We start from the raw sequence: 22941 nt of genomic DNA on the forward strand, positions 1-22941 counted from the left end.
CATAAAGGGCCTTCTCAAGTTAGTTGATATAGTATATTGTATCATTAGCCCAGTAAAAAAAAAAAAAAAAGAATCACAGGAAATAATCATAAATTGTAGAAAATTTTCAAATAATATCTTATTGGTTTTAACAAATATAAAAATTGCATAGTTTAATCTTAAAAATAACCAAAATATGACCTAACTCATTGGATTTATATTGTAATGATATTCTAATGTTCATTTTTTATGAAGCTTTCTAATTGATATGTGAATAACTTCTTAATTTATCTTATTTTATGCTTTGAAGATTGTACAAGTTATTTTTCTATAGCCTCATTTTTGAAGAGCTATATGCATGACTGAAATATAAAACCTAATCTCAGAGAAAAATATATTAAGTCTCAAGCATGTGTAGCAAGATATATAAACTGATTGCTTTTTGTAACATATGTGACAATAATGTAATCATTACCCTGAGTGAGCAGCATGAGTTTCCTAAAAGAAGCTCCCATATTTCACTCTGCTGTCTCGTTTCTGGGAATAGCATCGCCATTCTTTCAGGTGGAAACTTTGTTTTATCTCTATTTCAGTTCTCTGATTCTCTCAATTTACCAGTTATCCTTTTCTTTCTGTGATCTCTCATATCTTATTTATTTTACTTTTTCTAATATAGATATTTTATACTTGTCATTACATCTTTCTAATATTTCAGAGTTCTGCCCTCCAAATTGGTGTTTCCAATTTGGTTCAGTATTTTTCATTTGTGTATACTTTCTGTGCTTTTCTTTCATGCCAGTGATTTTTCCTTATCTCATTATCTTTCTTAAAGATGAAGGATTCTTCTATTTTGTTCATTTAAGCACAGTCGACAGTCTATTTTGTTCATCTAAGTACAGTGTCTGTTAAGAACACTGTATATGTAGCTAGGAAAATTAACTGGCAGCTTACATTTAGGACTAGCCAGTGGGAAGAATGGATCTACTTGTCAGGCTGTCAGGATAATTTCCTGAATGAGAGTATCAGGAACAGTTTATCTACTCTGTAAGCCTTCACTCTTCCCAAATGATTTGTTCAGTATTATCAATACCATTGATTCTTTTTCGTGGTTAATGTTGGTCAGACTCCATTTTATTTGGTTCTTGGGATTGGCTCATAAGTGTTTTACCTTCATGTTGCTAATCCCAATGGTCAGTTCTTTATCCTTATCTTACTTGATCTATCAACAGCATTGATATATATTTGGTCACTTTTTTGATATATTTGGTATCAGAGTACCACACTCTCTTGATTTTTTTTTTCTTATCACATTAATCTCTATTTTCTTTTGCTGATTCTCTTCTTAGTCATCTTACTGGATTGTTCTAGTGCAGTTTGACTTTCTTTAGTTCCCTACATTTGCTTACATCCTTGGTGATCTAAAGACTTCAAAACAAATTTTATATTCTAGTGGTTCTCAATTACTTATCTTCAGCCCAGCTCTCTTTTCTAAACTATAGATGTGCACAACTCATTACAGTATTCTGTAGCCTCATGTGTCTATTGAGTTCTTGATTTTAAACTAGTATGACTTAAGAATTAAAATTCCTTTTGTTCACATTTAAGTTTTTAACTATGGCCAGTTCAACACTCTCTTTAAAAATAAAAAAAAATTAAAAAAACACCAAAAACGCAGTATTGACTGACCATTGTAGGAGGGCTAGAAGTTCCTTATTTTTTATTTAAATGTAAATCAATACTTTATGCCAGTGTATTTAGATTATGTAGATCCATATTCTGTTTTTTATGCTATGATTTTGAAAACGTTATTTCATGTTAGTGACTTGTCATTTGAAAATATAGAGTAGGAAAGTATTTACTACAAGTAAAAAATGCCAAAAATGGATTTTAGTAGAATTTACATAAGTTTATATCTTTATGATTATATTCAGAACTACTTTAATCATGGAACTTTTTATTTTAAAGTTATCTGACTTCCTAGCAGATTTTAAACAGAAAAAAATACAGTATGTTCTTAGAATTAAACATAGTAAATGTCTTACGTGAAAACCATATTCTCTGGTACATACATCTTCTTCCAGAATATAACTTTTATGAAGACTAATTAAACATTTTCATTACAAAAGTTTTTTGGGGGTGTGTGTGAAAGTCCTGGGGCTTGACTCCAGGCACAGATGCTGTCCTTGACCTCTTTTGCTCAGGGATAGTGCTCTACCACTGTAATGGAAGTAGAGCTGTGGCTCAGCCAAGCAGTAGGCAGAATATGAGGGAAAGTAGTGTTCTCAGAACTCCTAGACCAGTGGGAAATTCAGGAAATAGTTGTGAACAATGGTGGCTAATTAGTTTGGCAGGAGTATTAAAAACAAAAACCCTGTGGTGGTACAGAAAAAGGAATACATCTGTTTAAACATATTACCTATATAGTTTTATGACTGTAGTTCGAATTCTGTTTTGTGTATACAGTATTGAACAATCTTATCTATTTAAGAAACTTCTAAATGAAGAGCCTCTGTTTTGTTGCTAAACAATAATAAGGCTAACATCTCACAGGTCATATGGTGACTTTAATTACTGTGCTATATTTTACAAATTTATCTCCTAAATTTAGTATTCTGAAAATAAGTAAACTTAAAAAGCACTCCAACTTTGTGTGTGTGTGTGTGTGTGTGTGTGTGTGTGTGTGTGTGTGTGTGTGTGTGTGTGTGTGTGTGTGTGTTTAATTGGAGATAAGAGTCTTGTAGACTTTCATTGTGTTTAACTGGAGATAAGAGTCTTGTGGACTTTCCTTCTTAGGCTGGCTTCAAACCATGATCCTTAGATCTCAACCTTCTGAGTAGCTAGTATTGCAGGCATGAGCACTGGCATGATCACACGCCCAAAGTGGTTTTTATTACATAATACTGCAGTAGCATTTTGTAGGTTTTGACAGCCTTATCAGAACATAATTTATACCATGGCAAAAGTAGTGTATGTTTTGCAATTTACTGCTCTGTCTCCTGAAAAAAGGAAACTGCAATCAATTTCCTCAAAGGTGAGGACTAAAGGAAGAATTACAGCTTTGTATGGCTGCAGAAGGCAAAGTGAGAGAGTAGGTTACAAAATGCTAGCATGTTAGTACTAGTTATAACTTTATTGTTTTTAAACTCTAAGAATAACACTACATTTAACACAGTTATTAACAACCATAAAAATACACTTTTCTAATCTAAAACTGAAAGTGACTTTTTAAATTTTAAGGTAATTAGGCACAGAAAATGATATTATAAAGTGTATTTGTAATAATGTAAACTTTAATGTATTATTATCTTTTTACTTTTTGTCTTTGGAACTGATTTTCTATAATAAACTTAATACATGCTTTGGAAGAAAATGAACATTCAATAACTTTAAAGCCATTCTTTACCTGTTATACAGTATATTATTTGGTATTATACTAAATGTGTCTATATATACAATATGTTAATCACACACTTCTAATAGTGAAAAATACGTAAGTTTAGAGTTAAAGGTCAATTTTACTTTCTAGTAATTAATTATGCTTTTCCTTGGAATCTTATATCATCAATCTGATCACATATGTCAGCAATTCTGTGATTGTGTAAAAAGTGGTGAACTTTTAAAAATAAGGACCATTTTTTTATTACCAGTTTTTCTTAGTGTTGGCAATGCCTAGAAACAAGCAAGCAGTTAGTCTTCACTAAGCAGAAGGAAAATGAAATATTTATGTTATAAAAGTAATTGTTTCCTTTGTAAATCCCTGGGTCTCAAAGTACCCCTTTAAAAACATAACAGTAGTTTAATTTTAAGCATTTTTTATTTATGTCTACTGAAAGTCTGGAAATTTACAGGAAAAAGACCTATCTAATGTCCTCATTTATTCTTAACTCAGGTTATAAACTGATGAAACTACACTAATGATAGTCCTAAGGTTTCCCTTCCAGAGGTTTGGTACATACTTTTGCATTTTGTGGTTTAGTCCGTTTGGTCTGAATAGTGAAAAGTCTATGATATCATAGAATTTACTGGTAATGTTTTCTAGAAATGAATATCTACCACTTATTGAAAGAAGTTGACTAACAATGGAAATTGGGTTTAGGATACACACTTTCTGGTAATGATAGAGACCTCAAGATAATGTTGATTTGTATTTTCCAGAATTTTTAAATTCTTTTTTTCAAGAAGCTTTGTCCTTGAATGAAAAGTGAATAAAATATAAAGAATCATTTTGTGTTGTTTTTAGTCAGCAACCAGTCTAAGAACAAAGTTGAAAAGAAATATAGAAACTGTTATGTTAAATTACTCAGTGGAATGACTGGTCATTTTTCAAAAATAATGTGAAAGTTTTTATTTTAACTGTTTAATAAGTAAAAAGCAGAATATTGTTTTAATTCAAATCTTTTCAGGTCAACTTTTCTTTCTGAAAAATGTTCACCTTTAATTTCACAAAGAGTAAATGACTAATTTTTTAACAGAAACAAAAAAAATCCTATATTTTGGTAGAAATACTCTAATGAAATCATTATTTACTGAAAATAGTCTTACAATTTTAAAAATTGATTTATTCAGTTTACCAGGCAGTATTTATGGGAAACGTACTCTAGGATCATACCTAAAAACTAATAATTATGTCTCATATTTATCATTAGCTCATATTTTTATTTTCCTAATTATGTCAAAAATATCCTAAGAAATTTTGTATACAGATTTTATTTAGCATTAAGTCCAGATTTATACTCTTCCACTGAGCTAAATCTCCAACTCCCAAAATAATGGTTTATTCTAATGCTGTCAGCATGTGTACTATATTGACTGGTATTCTTCAGTAAGGTAGATTAATTCCTTTTTGCTTTCTCTGCTTCTCTTTTTTATGATTTTTCTCTAAATTTGTCATAATTCTTTACTATCATTCCTTTGTTGTTCAAACTGTGTCTTACTTTGGCAACACCTTTATCCTATTCTATATCTTCCATAAGAGCCATTTAACCTTTCAGCACTTCCTTACTTAGGATGTTTTTGGGTCACCTTGTGATTTCTCTGCCCTAGAGCTTTAATAAGACATTTCTTCAAGGAGCTCTAGTATTATAAATAAAAAATGGAATTCAGAAACTACAGACTGGACTCAGTGCACCCATTGCTATTAGCAAGTCATTACTTCTGGGTTCTTCCAGTGAACATAGGTAGAAAGTAAAATTTAATTTTTAAAAAATGAGTTTGAATTACCATTACAATTCAAACTTACAATTATCTTTATATTTGTTTGTCTTAACTATACAATAGGGAAACTTAATATAACAAACATTACAAATATTTTCTTTGTCTTTTGGCTTTGACGTCTCAGAGGATTTGTGTCATTGAAGCCTGGTTTTAATTGGGATACTCTGCCTGTTGGTTGGGAATATTACCTACCATCTAATTTTCATCCTGATAGTCACTATTTCCTTTCTTTAAAATGAGGTCCTCTTTAGTGTTTACTAACTGTATTAGGTAGAATTCTTTATTATTGTTTTCCATTTGATCTGTTTTTAAGAGATGCTTTAATTCTCCATTGGTCTCAGTGCTACTGGCATTTTTGTTAATTTTGTATTCTTCAGGTTACTGAGGCACCTCTTAAAGTTGGCTTTTTGCTTTCTTTTTCTCTTCATGGTTTCTGTTCCCAAGTGTACTGACAGACATTTGAGTTGTTACCCAAACGCAAACAGGTTTCTCTTCAAAAGTCTCATCAGTTGCCACTTATAGCCAACTCAATAATTTAGCTTAAAAGCCCAAGTAGAAGCCCCTGCCTTGATAAACTAAAAACATTAATCTGAAAGATATTGACAAGTCTGCAGGCATTTATCATCCACTGGCTAAGAGCACTCAGCAAACCTGAAAACTCCATTTTTTCCCCAAACTTTTGGAAAAGACTTGATCAACCTCCATAGGTCTTCTCTTAGCCTCAAATACAACTAAGCCCTTTCTGGCTCATCTTTAGCTCTAACATACTGGCAATGGATCCCAGGACAAACTTCTTGCTCATGTTCTGATAAATTTTTTATCAGGAAGAGGGCTGATAAATTCTAGAGTTAGCCAATGTACATGATTTCAAACTTTAAAATCATTCGCATGAAAGAAAGTATTCACCTAGAAAGTGGAAACATTTATCACAAAGAGAACTGCAGAGGTAAAGATAAGTTGAACTGCAAAATTGAGGATAAAATTTACCTGAATGGTAAAGAATGGTCTGACTCCAGAGATTAAAGATCTCATCAAGGAAAAATTAATGATAAGAAAGACACATTAGAAATATGCTAGTAAGAGTACTAATTTCCTAAATAACAGGAAAATACTACAAGCTTCTGCATAGGAGGACTAAATTGTTTCCTTAGAAAAGAAAATCAGATTAGCATTGAATTTATCTAAAATACCAGAAGTTGGATGATAGTGGTCTTACACAGACAACCAAAATAAAAGAATTTTTAATCCAACAATCTATTATTCAATGGCTCTTTGGATATACAGTGATTTAGAGTGTTCTATATAAATGATACAACTGAATTAGAGTAGAAATCTCAAGGCATAGGAGAAAAAAACTTTTTTTTGTTAGGCATAGTATAAAATGTTAAATTTTTTTCTTACATAATTTTTTCTTTATAAATTTGTAAAAAAAAATTGTACAAAAAAAAAGAAATCTAAATAAAGTGAATTGCAAGGAGAAGAGTTACAGCTCAATTCAAAAGGCAATCTGTTGTCAAAATTCCGTTCTCTCAGAAGAGGTCAGTGATTTTTTTAAAGCTTCAAATGACTGGATAAAACCACTTAGATTAGGAAGAGTAATCTATTTTACTCAAGACCTACTGACTTAAATGTTAATCCGATCCAATAAAAGCCTTCAAAGGAACATCTACAATAATATTTGACCAAGTGTCTGGCACAATGGCTTAGCCAAGTTGATAGAAAATTAACATTACAACAGCCTACTCATTATGAGTTTTCAACTATTGTTATACTTAATAAAAGTAAAATGAGGCACACAAATACAGATTTTTCAAAGTGAAATTTACATAAAATAGCAAGCTATTTTAGAACATTTTTTCTTAAGTTATTTCTTTTATTTAAGGATATAGATTTGAATATTGGATTTTTATTCTTTATGTTTACATAATTTTAAAGTTAGATTATTTCCAAGTAAAGTTACTTCCTAATTAGATAATAATTTTAAAATCAGTAATTAGCCTAGGTCAATTTTATAGCAGATTACAAGTGAGGAAAGACATGTAAATTGTTGTTAATTCCTAAACCCATCACATGACCTCTCTTTCATGAGAGTAAATGTGTCATGCCAAGCCATGAAGACTGACCACACTTAAGACAGAATCTGGTTCATCTGCTGTATATTTTTTAAGACAAGACATCTCTGTTTTATTAAATGTGAAGTTTGAAATAATAAATAAATTATTATTTATACATCTTCTATCCCTGAATGGCACATACCCACTTAATAAATGATACTTGATGGATGTTGATATTGCACTTTCTACTGAACTGGCTAACAATATTGACAAATCAGGGGAGAGGTGTTTGTTTGGCATTTTTGGCTTTGAAATAGTGTTTTTAATGAAACAAATTTTTATGTTGTGTTTCCTACTGCTTTGTTCACCTTAAATATGCTCTTGCAAAGTAAGAAAGGCAGTTGTGTTCTATTCATATCACTTAATCCTTTATCTTTAAGAAAAATTAGTTACATGCTTGTAAAAGAGAAAAATTAATACTTTGAAGTAGGAATTTTGTTGATTTTTATTAACAGGGAGAATGTTTCTCACTCTAACAAGTCTTGGACTGTTATTTGTACAGACTATTCTAATACCTAACTCACATGTACGTATGCTGATGAACAGAGATTGGAAAATAAATGAGACCCACAGCTTGAGCTTGACTGAACCAGTTTCTTACAGATGAGATGAAATGTGTCAAATCCTTAAAGGCTGCTTATTATAAAGAAATGCAATAAAAGACACTGGAAACAAAAAGATAAAAGGATATTTCTCAAGAATTTGCTATAATGTTACCATTGTAAATGAGAGACTTAGAAGAACTTTTTTTCCCTCAAACACTCCATGATGATTGAATAAATAATAGACTATGTCATAATAGGAAGTCACATCAAAGAAAAATCAAATAGATGTGTCCTTTTGAGAAAATAAGGAACAAGTAATCCCTTTCATAGTCCTTATGATATTTTACTATAAAACTTAAGACCTCAAGTCAGCAGTGACAGATAATAGTATAATTTTTAGTAGAAAATAGGATATTGACACATGTTAACTTACTACTTAAGATGCCCCGTGAATGGAAAAATTGGCTTAGCTACAGTCAGATATCTTAGCTAAATTCACCAACTGTTTCTGACCAACGAATTCATGAAATCATTCAGAAAGATACTTCCATCTGAGTGGAGCTTTTTTCTTGTAAATTGTATATTAGAAATATCTCAGGATATTGGGTTGTTGCATAGGAATAAGAGCACCATTTCAAAAGGAACTCAGCAAGACAAAGTTTACTTCTGCACAAGGTTGCACCATCAGCCAAAAATCTGGTAAGCAAGCACACCGAGCATGCAGGCTGCTCCCTTTTTATACCCAACTCAGCAGAACCTGCCCCTCTGCTCACACATTAGCTGAGCTTAGGCTCATAATCTGCAAAAGGATGTGGCTTAATTAATAGGAGCAACTAAACATCAACAAACTTTTAACAGTATGTCTTAATTAAAGTTCTCAGGAAAAAGATGCATAACTAAAATGTTTTTAACAAGGACCAAGCCACCTGGCCAAAGCAGGAACCTAAGAAAAACAATTTTCTCAAATTAAAGGAAAGGAAGCAAACTACTTTGATAGAAAAGAGCTTTTCTCATATGTATGAGGCACATGTATTAAAAAGATGGATAGGCATAATAACCAGATGTATCTAATTCTTTTCTTTCCACAGGAATTATCAGCATAGAAAGAAGGCCTTGTAACCATCAGGTAGATTCACCACCAACGGTAAGACAATTCTTCCTATATTTTTAATACTGTTGAGAAGGGTGGGAGATGTAACTCAGGTGGTACATTGTCTGTCTAACATGCTTGAGGACCTAGATACACACACACACACACACACACACACACACAATCGATACACACACACACACACACACACACACACACACACACACACACACACACACAATCGTAGAGCACTAGCCTTGAGTTGAGCTGAAGAGCTGAAGTACAGCGCCTAGGCCAGAGTTCAGGCCCCACCACCAACAAAAAAAAAAAGAAAAAAGAAAAAGAAAGAAATTACAAAGGTGTATTAGGTGATATGGTTATGACACAAAATCCCAATGCAGAAAACTCTTAGAACCTTATCCCTACAGGAAAAGTAACTTCATATTTTCTAACTAATGAAGAAATTTTTTTTTCTGAGATTCAAGAAAACAAATACTTTTTCATAGGTCCCTGGTTATATTAATTTTAATAGAGTTTCTGGTTTTATTTAAAATAAAGCTCTTTAAAAATGAATTTTGTACAATAGTATATTACTAAATGTCTTAAAATAGTGGGAGAATGTCATAATACTTAATTTCCAGGTTACTTTGCTTTTTTAATATAGAAATAAAATATTTTTATTCTATTACTAGAGACCAAAAGGCATTGCATTACTATTTATTATATACTATAGATACTTTATGAAAGGCAGAAAATTAGATTTACCTGGTCTCTGAATATATTTATATAAAATATACATTAGTTGATAGTTTCCCTTGGGAAGATTCATACGATGATGCAGGATGAAGTACATCTTACTTTTCCTTCAACATAATATTCTTATGTTTTCTATACAATGTCTTTCAAGTTTTTCATATGGCTTGCCATTTCCTATTGTGAGAAAGATATGGTAATACCTTTTTTCTGAGGAAATAAGGATTATCTTAAGCCATATTTGAAATTTTTGATTAGTAATTACCCCACAAGAACATTGCTTAGTTTCTATTTGTGAAAAATCCATATAACTGAGTAATTTAAAATGTTTGACAATGTGAGGGACTCCAGAAAAGACTCATGTATGGGATACTAAAGGCACTTAGCTATATAGTATGTGTTTCAGGTTTCCTTCAGTAAGTATACAAAAGTGTCATAACATTATAAAAGTTTAATTCTTTAATGCTAAATAAAAGATTGTCAATTAAGGAAAATTTATTTTTAATGTATGCAAATAATATATCCACATTATTTTCCCATAATTTTGAAATTCATTTTGTTCCTATAGTGTACCTGGAGGCACCTGTGTTTACATTTGTTTTGTTGGTACATTCTAGAACTAATGAAAGTACAACTCCACTCAGTTTTCTTGTTATTCCCTTGAGGCTGATTGTAGATCATCTCATGCTGATAAATTACAGAATAAAAACATCAAAAGAGAATGGACTAGAATTTCTGAACAGCTGATGCAGAGGGCCTGAGTGACTTCTTGCCCCTGTACCTAATCCCCAATTTCCTAGGGCTTTGGTCTAAGGGAGTGATAAATGCAAGTTGCAGCTATTCAGCAGGTGAGGAATGAGGAATTGAGAATGGAGAATTTTTCAGGCCTCTGTTCCAGGGAATGCTATATATGTATATATGTATATAAATGTATATATATAACATGTATATATACACACACATATATGTGTAGTTAAAGAACCATAATGTAATGTCTAGTATCCCTTAAGTAAATATAGATTAGACTGAGAAGAAAACCATCTGTTAGCTTGTCAAATGCTCCTGATTACTTCCTTTTTATTATTTCCTTCTTTGATTTTTATTAATTACATGAAGTCTTCTTTTTTGCTGGTGTGAATTTTTTATCACTTAAAAAGAATGTGAAAAAGAATATCCCTACATGGCATGAACCCTTACATGAAAAAGAATAAAATTTTTTAACTCATAATACCTCTAGTTTTACATAGTAAGCTCTTAATTTTGTTCATATCTAAGAATAAAATTTCAAACTATTTTTCAAGAAATACAAGTTGAGAGATGAGTTACTTAAAGTATACATACCTAAAAGTTCCCTCAGTTATCTTTGCATAGGACATGTTTTTGTTTATTTAGACATAACATTTTCATATAAAAGCATGATAGTAATTGACCTTCTTTGCTTCTGGCATTTAGTGTTGTGGAAGAGACAATGATCATCAGCTGATTGTTATCATTTCATTTGAGTAATCTTCTAGGTCTACTTGTATATATTTTATTTTTATATAATGTCCTAGTTCTTATTTGATGATTAAATATGGAACGCTCTTCTCACTGACATTTTTCCTTAATATTTACTCACACATTGTACTGTTAGAGGAAAAGCAAATAAGGCATGCATGATATAATATTAGATTATATGAAAGGAATTAGGTCATGCCACTTTAAGAACCAGTTCCTGCACCTGCTTATAGTCTGTGGTGGCAAGGTAGGGTATTATCAGCCTCAGATTAATCAGAGGTCATTGTCTGCACCCTGAAAGACAGGTGTAAAAGTGAGTTAATAGTTAAGTCAGCACTGACTTAGTCTTTTATTTACTTTGAATGAAGGGTTTATTTGAAAATCAAAGAAAAACCGCAACTAGAAGGAAATGTTTCTGAGGAGGATAGCTAAGACTTTTCTCTTTAACTGTGACCATATGCATAGATTTCCATATATTCTGACAGAATCAATATACATTAAAAGATACCAGGCTGAATATACAAGGAATCTTATAGTGATTTGAGTATTGTTTTTAATTAATTTTATCTGAAGCTGATATAATATTTAAATGGCATCAGTACAGGCTATTCTAATAAATGGCTTAAATTTTTGTGAAGTTCCTACATTTCAGACATGTAATGGTCAATTAATATTACTCCTTTATTCTTATTCAGTGATCCTATAGCTCTTGCTAGTGAGAACATGTTTTCTTTTCACAAACAGATTTTTGGGGTGTAAAAAATAATAGCTTTTGGGGGGTATAAAAATAATAGCTTACATTTTCAAATAAACTGACACATACCAATTATGGAATATTTGCCACTTGTCTGTTAACCTTAGTTATTAGGATTTAAAGTTTCCCTCCTTGATTTAAAATTTAAATATTGTCTCAGTATTATTCTTGGTATCAAACAAACTTTACAAGCTAGTAATTCATTCTACATTTACCATTCCATTTATATTTTCTAAAGATAAATGAATATATTTTTGTTACATTGTTTATCAGTAGTAAACCTTAATATGTTTTAGACTTATTTTGCTATTTCAGAAATATTTGAGATGTCCATGACGTTGACTATCTTTAACAATATATTTATTCATAAAGGCACTTCTGAGTTATAGAAATTAAATCGTTTCCTTAGTATCATGGATTGATACAATATTTATACTGATTCTGCAACATTTTGAATCATTGATGTTAGATTTTGTGTGTGTGTGGGGGGGGGGTTGTTGTTTTTTTGGGGTTTTTTTTTGGGTCCAGTCGTGGGTCCTGAACTCTGGGCCTGGGCACTATCCTTCAGCTCAAGGCTCAAGGCTAGCACTCTACCACTTGAGCCACAGTGCCAATTCCGGCTTTTTTTTTCTTTTTTTTGCTTACGTGGTGCTGAGGAATCAAACCCAAGGCCTCATGCATGCAAGGCAAGCGCTCTACCACTGAGCCACGTTCCCAGCCCTTGATGTTAGATTTTATTGTTGTATTTAGGCCTTTAGGTTTATAGTTTGCTGTGTATTATATTATTACACTTTAAATGATATCCTTTATACATACATATGTAAACATATATATGACTTCCACATTTTAATGTAATATTTATAATAGCTTGTTCATGGATAAATGCATGAATTCAAGTAAAATGTCTTGATTCAAAGGGTATATTTTATTTTCCCCAAATTATGGCATTTTCCAGGAATTCATAGTATGTAATCTGAAGTGAATATGCCCCTATAAAACTCATTAAATAGAACCTGTGGCCAATCTCTTCCTGTAGATAATTGCAGGGTGGAGAAGGAACCCATAAACTATAAGCTTTTATAACTTAAATCATAAAAGAACCTGTTTTCACTTATCAATAAAGTAGTGGTTCTATTAAGATTCTATTGAAATTCAAATGTAATTGCAAAGTGGGTTCTCTTTCAAAGCACTTATAGTTGTCCATAGCACATTTTTAAAACATATCTTCATTTTAGTATTTTCTTCCATTCTTTATAATTTATGAATCCTACGTTGATTTCTTTTACTGTTGGCAAACTCCATTGACTTTTGTTTTTCCATTTTGCTTTGTATTGCTAAATTTTTTATCTAACAAACCTGCAATTCAGAAAATTATCAGAAGACAATAGTACATAGCATAGTGCTATACAGAGCCTTGTATAACAAGGCTTGAAATAACAGAATTATATCATTTGTTGTTTTCATATGTTTTTATATACAAAATACGTCTTTTGGGTAGAACTTGAGCTCATTCAGAAAGTGATGTAAAAATAGAATAGTAATAGATGGATAACCAAAGTTCAGAGCAGCTATTGAAAGAATAAAACAAAACCTGTAATTTGAAAAGGAAAAAAAGTAACTTTCATGATTATAGAAATATCATTTTCCATTTGGAAAGAAATTTATCAAAAAGTTACCAAACTATTGAAATGTTGGTGGCTCACACCTGTAATCCTTGCTACTTGTAAAATGAAAGTAAAAGGTCCAAGATCCAAGGGCAGCCTGGGCAGAAATGTTTGTGAGACTCTCAAAATAACAAAGCCAGAGGAGTTCAACTCCAGTAATGCCAAAAAAAGAGATAAATGTATAGATGTGAAGGTAGGTAGGTAGCTAGCTAGCTATGAAGGGAGGGTGGGGAGGGAGAGGAGATAGTGTTGTAGCTCAGTGGTATTGTACTTACCTAGTATTCATGAGGCCAAACCCTGAAAGTTGTTGAATAATACACTGTTTTTCTTCGAAGAGAGACATCTACCACCTGCCCCTACTAATGCTCCACAGATTTTCTAGCTGTAGTCAGGTTTGCACAGTTCTATATCTCTGAGCTGTTCTGTGCATGCATGCATGAGTGTATGTGTGCATGTGCGCATGCACACGAGTATGTGTGTGCATGTGCATGTGCACACATGCGCACGTGCAAGCCCCAGTCCTGGAGCTTGAACTCGGGGCCTAGGTGCTGTCCCTGAACTTTTCTGCTCAAGGCTAGCACTCTACCTCTTGAGCCACAGTGCCAGTTCTGGCTCTTTGGTGGTAAGTTGAAGATAAGAGTCTCAGACTTTCCTGTCCAGGCTGGCTTTGAACCACAATCCGTGGCTCTCAGCCTCCTGAGTAGCTAGGATTTCAGACATAAGCTTCTGGCACTATTTTGTTTAGATGATTTCACTAATCTATCATAATTCTGTAAAATAAAGACATTGTATTATCATCATCAACATTTGCCAGTGAGAGAAAACTGAGGCATAAGATCTTTAAGAATTATCTGGAAGAATTTAAATTTAGTGTGTGAATGTGTTATAAAAAACAAAAGTATAAACATTCTAAAATAATTAATTTATGTGAATTCAACTTTTATGTTACTCAGTAACCTAAGACAAATTTTGTGGAACTTAAAGCAGTTAACATTTAGGAAACAATTTATGTTTTAAAACCATTCTGCTATATACTGTCTTATTATCTGATCTGATCTTCTCAATATCACTTTTAATGTGATTAGGCAGGAGGTGTTCTATGAATGATGTAGACAACAGAATACCACTGGAAAGGCAGAATAAAATGATGGTTTAAAGGGATTATGAAGATCTTGAGAGGAGAAACAGCTCAATACAGAATCCTTCCCAGGAAGTTATTTAAGAGAATCAATTTCTAAAATATCCCACCCACCAAGAAGTTTGAATCATAATGATTTGAAGTTAATGGACCAAATCTTAGTTAATACCCTAGGAAAAAGTGGCACTTCCATTTTAATAGTTGTGGGATGGGTTAAAGACACCTATGTTGCAGAGAGTAATCTAGATGTGAGAAGAGGATCTTGGGGTTTGGTGGGAAGAAAGAGGTTCAGAAGCTGTGGTTTTTCTACTGCACTGGTAGAGTCACCTGTGACCTTGAGAAAGGAAATTACAAACACCTGCCACACTTCAAATTCTGCTACCCACATGCCACAGACAGCTGTTTGAAGAATAGGAGAGAAGTTATGAATGTCCCAAAAATGAGGTGATTGGGCTTTTACAGTCTACCTTGAGACCTACTTGAAAAGCTCATTGAATATACTAGTTCCAGTTAAAATCCCAGTGTGACTACCCAGCTGACGTTCTAATTTTAACTATTCTTGTCTTAAATTTAATTTTATTGTCAAGGTGAGGTAAAAAGGAGTTACAGTTACATACATATGTAAGGTAGTGAGCACATTTCTTGTTGAACTTGTTACCCCCTCCCTCATTTTTCTCCTACTTTCTCTATTCCCCAATCACCCCAAGTTGTACAGTTCATTCTTTCCTTTTTCCATTCAACTAGAAAAAAATCTTTATAGGCATTACTTAATATGGATAACATTTGATAACCTAAAGGACCTATAAATGAGTGTAGTTAGGGCCTTCATTGGATCTTCATTGCTACTGGTACTAACAGCGGCTGGCTTCCCACTATTACTTTGGTAATATTCTCGATATCTCATAGACTTTGCATTCACTTTTCCCTTATATTTCTATGGTATAACCTCTTCTCCATTTGGGTAGCTAGAATCAAGATTCTTCTCTCTGACATGGAAAGTCATGATCTCTTTTATCTCTATTTTTACCTGTATGTCTGCTTTATTCATCACAAGCAATTTCACATCCCCTTGCTGTCATTTCTAAGATTTTAAAAAATTATCTGTAAGTAGTTGTTCAAAGGAGTTGCTCTTAAACAGTGTCTGAAAACAGTATATCTGGATCAGTGTCACTCCTTTGAACAATCTCACTCATCTCTCCCTACCCACCCATTCCCTCAGAGCATAAAATTTACCCTTTTAAAAATCTATAGTTCAGTATATTTACTATGTGAGAATCACCACCAGATGTTTTTTAAACATTAGTTATTCCCAAATCAAACCCCACACTCTTAGCCCTGCCCTCCTTCCATTTCCTTATCCCCCCCTAGCCTCTGACAATTACTAGCCTATTTTGTCTGTAGAAACAGACCTAATCTGGACATTTTAAGTTGCTTTCTATATAGACTTCTTTGTCTTTTTTTTCTTACACTAGTTTTTCAAGATTTATCCTTGTAGTATATATCAGAATTTTATTCCTTTCCATGGACAAATCATTTAAATATGTCACATTTGTTATCTATTACTTCACTAAAGGACATGAATTACTTTAATTTTAGCTATTACATATAATTATCTGTGAGCATTTATGTACCTGTTTTGTATGTGTGTGGGCATAAGACTTCATATCTTTGAAATTTAGAAATAGAACTGCCACATCATACAGTTACTCTATGCTTAACGCTTTCCAGAACTAGGAACACTGTTTCCAAAGTATATGAACCACCTTAAAATCCTCACAGACATGAATAAGGGTTCCAGCTTCTCCACAGCCTCACTCGTTAATGTATTTTTTTTATTATAACCATTCTAGTAAGTAGGAATCTCATAATTTTACTTATGACTGATGATGTTACTGATGATGTTACTGTGAAGAAATTCAAATCTCTTGCCTATTTTCTAATTGAGCAAATTACATTTTATTATCTTATATAAATTAGATTTTTTGATTGAGACAGACTGTGCTTATTTTATCAAAGCTAGAAATATTTGTGTGTGTTTGATACTAGAGTTTGAACTTGGGCCTTACACCAAGGTGTAAACCACTGTACCTAATCCAAGAAATAATACAATAATAAAATAATACAGATTTTTTAAATCTTTAGTAAGTCTAACATCTAAAATTTTTCAGGAACAAGTTCTGTTAATATTTTTTTTTTGCTTTCTCTCTGGTCATATTTTCCTGTTTCTTTGTTCCTTAATTTTTATTGATAAGCAGATATTGAGATAATACATGGCATACAAATTCTCATAGTCACAGCTGCATTGTCACTTGAAATAGAAGCAATTTTAAGCAGTTGCCATTAGTTACATTTGAAAAATGCAATACAACCAGAGTATATGTTCTGAGTTGTATCAAGTGAAAATGACCTCTGAGAATGGTTATATAATGCTACAGATTATACAATGATGCCTCTCTGAAGATGAAACTTTGGAACTGTTCCAAATCCATTCTGCTCACTCTGGTGACTGCTAAACAGCTAGCTTCAGTAGTTACCATGTTTGTGAGGCCACTGGCTTTCAATGCAACTCTGGACATAGAAAGGAGTAGTAGGAATAAGGCAATTTAAAACTTCATGAAGCTTTGTTTTACTAACATCTACCTGTTGTTGGGTTTCTTTTATTGTTTTTATTGTTTTTGTTTTAATACACACTCCTTGGATTATTGTGCGCCTTTGAGTAGTTTTCAGACTTGTTATACCATTCATGTTGGTAGTTTTTGGCAAGGTTCTTGCTTTCTTTGAGGAACCAGTTTTTACCACTCTAACATTCTGCAAGTGATTCTCCTCTTCTCATTTATGCTGAAACTTTTCCATTTGCTTTTTAAGATTCCATCTGCTATTTTTTTTATTTTGTAATTTAAAATACTTGTTGGTAAGTTTTAGTGTCCTCTTCTGAAAAGTCTGTATATCCATATGCATCACAATTAGGATCATATGCTCACATTGAAACATCTTCCTTTAGGCATATTTATTTATTTTAATTTCTTTTTATTGTAAAGATGCTGTACAGAGGGGTTACAGTTACATGAGTAAGGCAATGAGTATATTTCTTGTTGAGCATTGTTAACCCTTCCCTTGTTATCCCACTATCCCTTTCCTTCCCCACTTCCCTCATCCTCCCCGCACTCCCCCTCACTTCCCCCTGCACCCCCCACCCAAAGTTGTAAAGTTCATTTCCAGTAAACTGTCTGTGTGTATCATTGTTGCAGTGGGTCATCCTGTGTCCTTGTTTCAGCGTTTTGTTATTCCCCTTCCCCTCTCCAAAGTAGACAAATTAGGATTCTTTATTATCCTATAATTATGTTGTCATCTTCTTGACTACTATATCAAGTACTCAAATGTGTGTGCAAGAATATTTGAAATTTGAAATATTGGAATTTGAAATATTTAGACCTTAGTGTTGTAGTGACATGAACAATTAATTTTTGATACCTAGATATCTTAATTTTATTTAAATTTAGTACTCAAGATTTAGTGATAAACTTTCTGTCACTATAGCAAAACACTCAAGATAACAAACTTTAAAAATGAAAGAGTTTGCCGGGTGCTGGTGGCTCACGCCTGTAATCCTAGCTACTCAGGAGGCTGAGATCTGAGGATCACAGTTCAAAGCCAGCCCCGGCAGGAGAGACCGTGAGACTCCCATCTCCAATAAACCACCAGAAAACCGGAAGTGGCACTGTAGCTCAAGTGGTAGAGCGCTCGCCTTGAGCTGAAGAGCTGAGGGACAGCGCCCAGGCCCAGAGTTCAAGCCCCACAGCCGACAAAAAAAAAATGAAAGAGTTTCTTTTGGGTCATAATCTTGAATATTTTAATGCATGGTCAGTTGGCCTTGGGTCTGAGAGAAGACAGTACATCATTATGGAAGCACTTGGGAGGAAGCTACTCATCTCATGGCAGTCAGGAAACAGAGAGAGTAAGATTCTGTCCCTTTTCAGAGAACTCCCTCAATAATCTAAGACCTCTTATTAGATCTCACTCCTTAGAAATCCTATCACCATCCAATAGCCTCACACACTAGGGACCAATGCTTTAACACTTGGGTATTTGGGAGATACTTCTTAGAATCATAGCACTCCCAAAGGCTAATGTCTATCATCTCCAAGGGTCCCAATATCTTTTCAGTCCTAACAATGCTCAGAAATTTAAATTCATAATCACTTACAGACTCAAGGGCAACTCATCAATGAGCCTCTGTAAAAATAAAATACATGCTTAAAAATGCATTTCCGTTCTACAAAGGAGGACAGAGCATAAGGAGTAAAGATGGGCCAGGCACTGGTGGTTCATGCCTGTAATCTTAGCTACTCAGGAGGCTAAGATCTGAGGATCATGGTTCAAAGCTAGGGAGGAAAATCTGTGAGACTCTTACCTCCAATTAACCACCAGAAAACCAGAAGTGGAGCTATGGCTTAAAGTGGTAGAAAGCCTTGAGCAAAAGAAAATCAGAGATAGCGCCATGAATTCAAGCCCTATGGCCAAAGGCAGTGGGGGGGGGGGGGGGGTGAGGGGGTGGCCCACAAAGAGTAAAGATGGGACCAAAGCAAGAACTATATTAAAAATAAAATTTAGAACACTTTCAATGAAATTCTAGTGATTCACTGTGGAGACCTTTGTGAGTTAGGATTTTCAGAAAATATAGTTGATACCAATTAACTTAGTATGAGGTACCATCACAAAATACCATAATATTAAGTGACATATAAACAATAAAAATATATTCCTCACTTTTCTAGAGGCTAAAAAGTCCAAGATCAAGGTAGTAGCAAAAGGTGGTTCTGGTATGATTCCTCTTCTTGGGTCACAAATGATGAAAAAGTTCTGATACATTTGTGGGGGTTTTTTTGTTGTTTGTTTGTTTGTTTGTTTTGCCAGTCCTGGGGCTTGAACTGAGTGCCTGAGTGCCTGTCCCTGAGCCTCTTTGAATTCAAGGCTAGCATTCTACCACTTGAATCACAGCACCACTTCCAGCTTTTTTTTTTGAGTAGTTTATTAGAGATAAGTGTCTCATGGGCTTTCATGTCCTGTCTGGCTTTGAACTACACCCTCTTGAGTAGCTAGGATTATAGGCGTGAGCCACTGGTGCCCAGCTTGAGACCTTTTCTGTAAGACCATTAATTTCCATGTCTTTTATGATCTAGTCACCTCCTAAAAGCTCTACTTCCTAATATTGGTGTTAAGATTTACCAAAAAAAAAACAAATTTTGAGAGATATATTCCAGTCATAGCACCAGTCACATGTAAATTTAAGCTTTCACATATAAAGCAGCTTTATTTCTTAAAGCCAAAAGGTCAAGTTCACTTTGACTTCCAGAGTCAAAGTGACTTCCAGAGTCATCCCTGTTTGTCAAAGAAGAAATTAAATATATCCAAATGGTAAATTCCAAAGAATTGCTTCTCTGTTATTGTTTAAGTGTTACCCAGGAAGCTTTCCCACTTTATGATCACAAATAAGGCTGTACTATATTCTAATAAATTATTATTTTTGTCTTACTTTAAAATCTGTACATGCTATTCTGCCCTTATTTTTAAAGCACAATGTGGTAACACATTAAAGATAGAAGGTATGCCATATCATCTTGTCCAGCACCCTTATTTTACAGCCTGACAACCTGAGCATTTTGTGACACATTTTCCATTGGAAATAGATTAAACACAACACACATTCTTTTGGTTCATAATTTGATATACATTTTATTGTCCTTTATTATTTTATTAAAAATATTTCAAATTAAAGACTTTCAAATACTTGTTTGATAAGGTATTTTAACTTCACATATTTAGCATGATAGCAACAAATACTTTGGTACAGAGAAAATGAACTTTATGATGCAATTATTTACTTTTGTTAGATCTTTATTTTCTTAATCTATTATCCAGATAATATTCAATAGAAGCAATAGGATCTTGATTTCTTTTTTATAAGTCTGTTTAGGGTTTTTTTGCATGCTTATTGAAATAATTAGAAGAGACACTGTTTTTATCATATAATGCTTGAAGTAGAGCTATCTACTTTTTTTTTTCCTGTGGTCTAGGTTTTGAACTAAGAGCCTCACATTTTCTAGGCAGGCTCTGTACCTCTGATTCACACCTCTAACACAGTGCTATATACTTTTTTATTTGTATTAAATAAAATACAGGTAAGGAAAAACAAAGGAGGGGGTAACAATGCTTGATAGGAAATGGACTCCTTACTTTGCTCATGTAACTGTAACTCCTCTGTACAATATCTTTATAACAATATATATAATAAATAAATAAATGAAATACAGCCTCAGTGTCACCATTAGAAAAAGTTTTGCTTGAATATTTAGTAATATACTTCTGGATAACTCAGGATTCATTGTTAAATTTGGTGTTCAATTACCATTTTATTCTCTTTTTTTATTTAATATAAAGATCAAATGTACTTTCATTGTTATTAAGAAATGAGTCTTTTAAAGGACTAAAGGTATGGCTCAAGCAATAGAGTACCTGCCTAGCAAGTATGAAACCCCAGATCTAAACCTCAATACCAGTACTTCTCCCACACACACAAAAAAATTAAAAATGGAAATGAAATCATTTAAAAATGTTTATAATCTCCAAGTCATTGTACAAAGGGATTTTACTATAGTATGTTCATTTACGTGTATAATGAATCTTGTTCAGTGTCATTTCCCCATCTATCCCAGCTCCTTCCATTTCCTAGAGTTTTCTAATTTCATTTACACAAATGTGCATTGAGTATTATGACTGCATTCACCCACTATTCATCTCTCCAGTCATCTGTCTCCCCTCGCCAGTTAGTCCCCCAGATACCTTAGGCAAGATATGTTAGACAATTAATTGTTCAAATGAGTTACATTATGGAAACATATCCCTGAATATTTTAATCAGGTTATGTGTATATATACATATATACATATGGTTCTGTGTATATTTGCATATGCTTATATTATTATTAATTTATTGTTATTATATTATATATTAATTATATTAATTAATTATATTAATATATTAAATATATATTAATTATATTATTATTAATTTCTGCATGAGAGAAAATATGTTACCTTTGTCTCAGCCTGACTTACTTCACTCAATATTATTTTTCCAGGTCTATACATTTCATTGCAAATGACATTATTATTCCTGATGGAATAATGCTCCTTTTTAGCTTCCCTTGTCCTTCAATTTGATTCTCGGGTACCATATTGAACTACTTGGGGTTTCTCTTTGCTGCACTCACACATGATATAAAGTCTAAGACATTCTTGCTCTTGTTTTACCTGAATGTTCTAATGGTCTCTTAATGCTCATGAAAAGCTTTTTAAATAGGTTCCTCTCTTAGGGATTATCCTGTTTGCCAGTATAGTTAGCCCCCAGCACCACTCACATTAGAATTTGAGTGAATGAATCAGTACTCAAACTAATTGCAAAGAATTATCATGATGATTTGTCTGTGTGTGTGTGTGTGTGTGTGTGTGTGTGTGTGTGTGTATGTGTGTGGTTGCTTAAACTTACTATAAAGTTTCAAACCCCTTTAATCTGAGAGGAGATAATTGGTTAAGTATATTTTCCAGTATATACATTATTATGCCCTACTTTATACATGAATCAAATCTAAAGTGAATTATAGTCTCCCTCCCCTTACGTGCTATAAAGGATTTTTAAACGTATAGACAATGCCATATTATTTTGGCTTTTTTTCAAATGAAAGTAATCAAATGCAATGATTGTTGAACCAATACAAACAAGAGGATTCTCATAGGCAGACCTTTCTTTTTTTAAATTTGTGTCTAACAAAAATCACTTTTACAAGGATACTTTTAAAGGTAGTTCAGAGATGTATATTGGTGGTATGAAGTACTAAAACATGTTTTTCTAAAGAAATGAATCACAAGAAAAGATTAATGATAAATCAAATGATGATCACAATGGAGTTATATAATCGGGTTGTACCATTCAGTTTTTTTCTTTTTTATAGAACTATTAACCTAAAGAATTTTCTTTTAGATTCATCTGTTTAGCATAGAGAATGGGTTTTAAAGTGTAGTATAAAATACATTACAAAAAAAAAAAGGTGAGTGATGTAGAGTAGCTTGTTATTATTTGCTTTACTTAAAAAAAATTAGCATCTGCTATTTTGAAGCTAATCTTAGTATGTTAAAT

General features: G+C 32.9%; 1 protein-coding gene across 6 annotated transcripts in view; it reads left to right on the top strand.

Annotated features, from left to right (window-relative positions):
- Positions 1-22941, top strand: part of Ahi1 (Abelson helper integration site 1) — a 133572-nt gene that overhangs the window by 84565 nt on the left and 26066 nt on the right. For all 6 annotated transcript variants that reach the window (XM_070010717.1, XM_070010719.1, XM_070010718.1 and 3 more), the window contains one exon: positions 8941-8996. In XM_070010717.1, the coding sequence (XP_069866818.1) occupies positions 8941-8996 (56 nt within the window). The remainder of the gene's footprint in view (positions 1-8940; positions 8997-22941) is intronic.

The sequence above is a fragment of the Dipodomys merriami genome, unplaced genomic scaffold, assembly GCF_024711535.1.
Source record: "Dipodomys merriami isolate MVZ:Mamm:240054 unplaced genomic scaffold, mDipMer1.0.p SCAF_8, whole genome shotgun sequence".
Classification (NCBI taxonomy): domain Eukaryota; kingdom Metazoa; phylum Chordata; class Mammalia; order Rodentia; family Heteromyidae; genus Dipodomys; species Dipodomys merriami.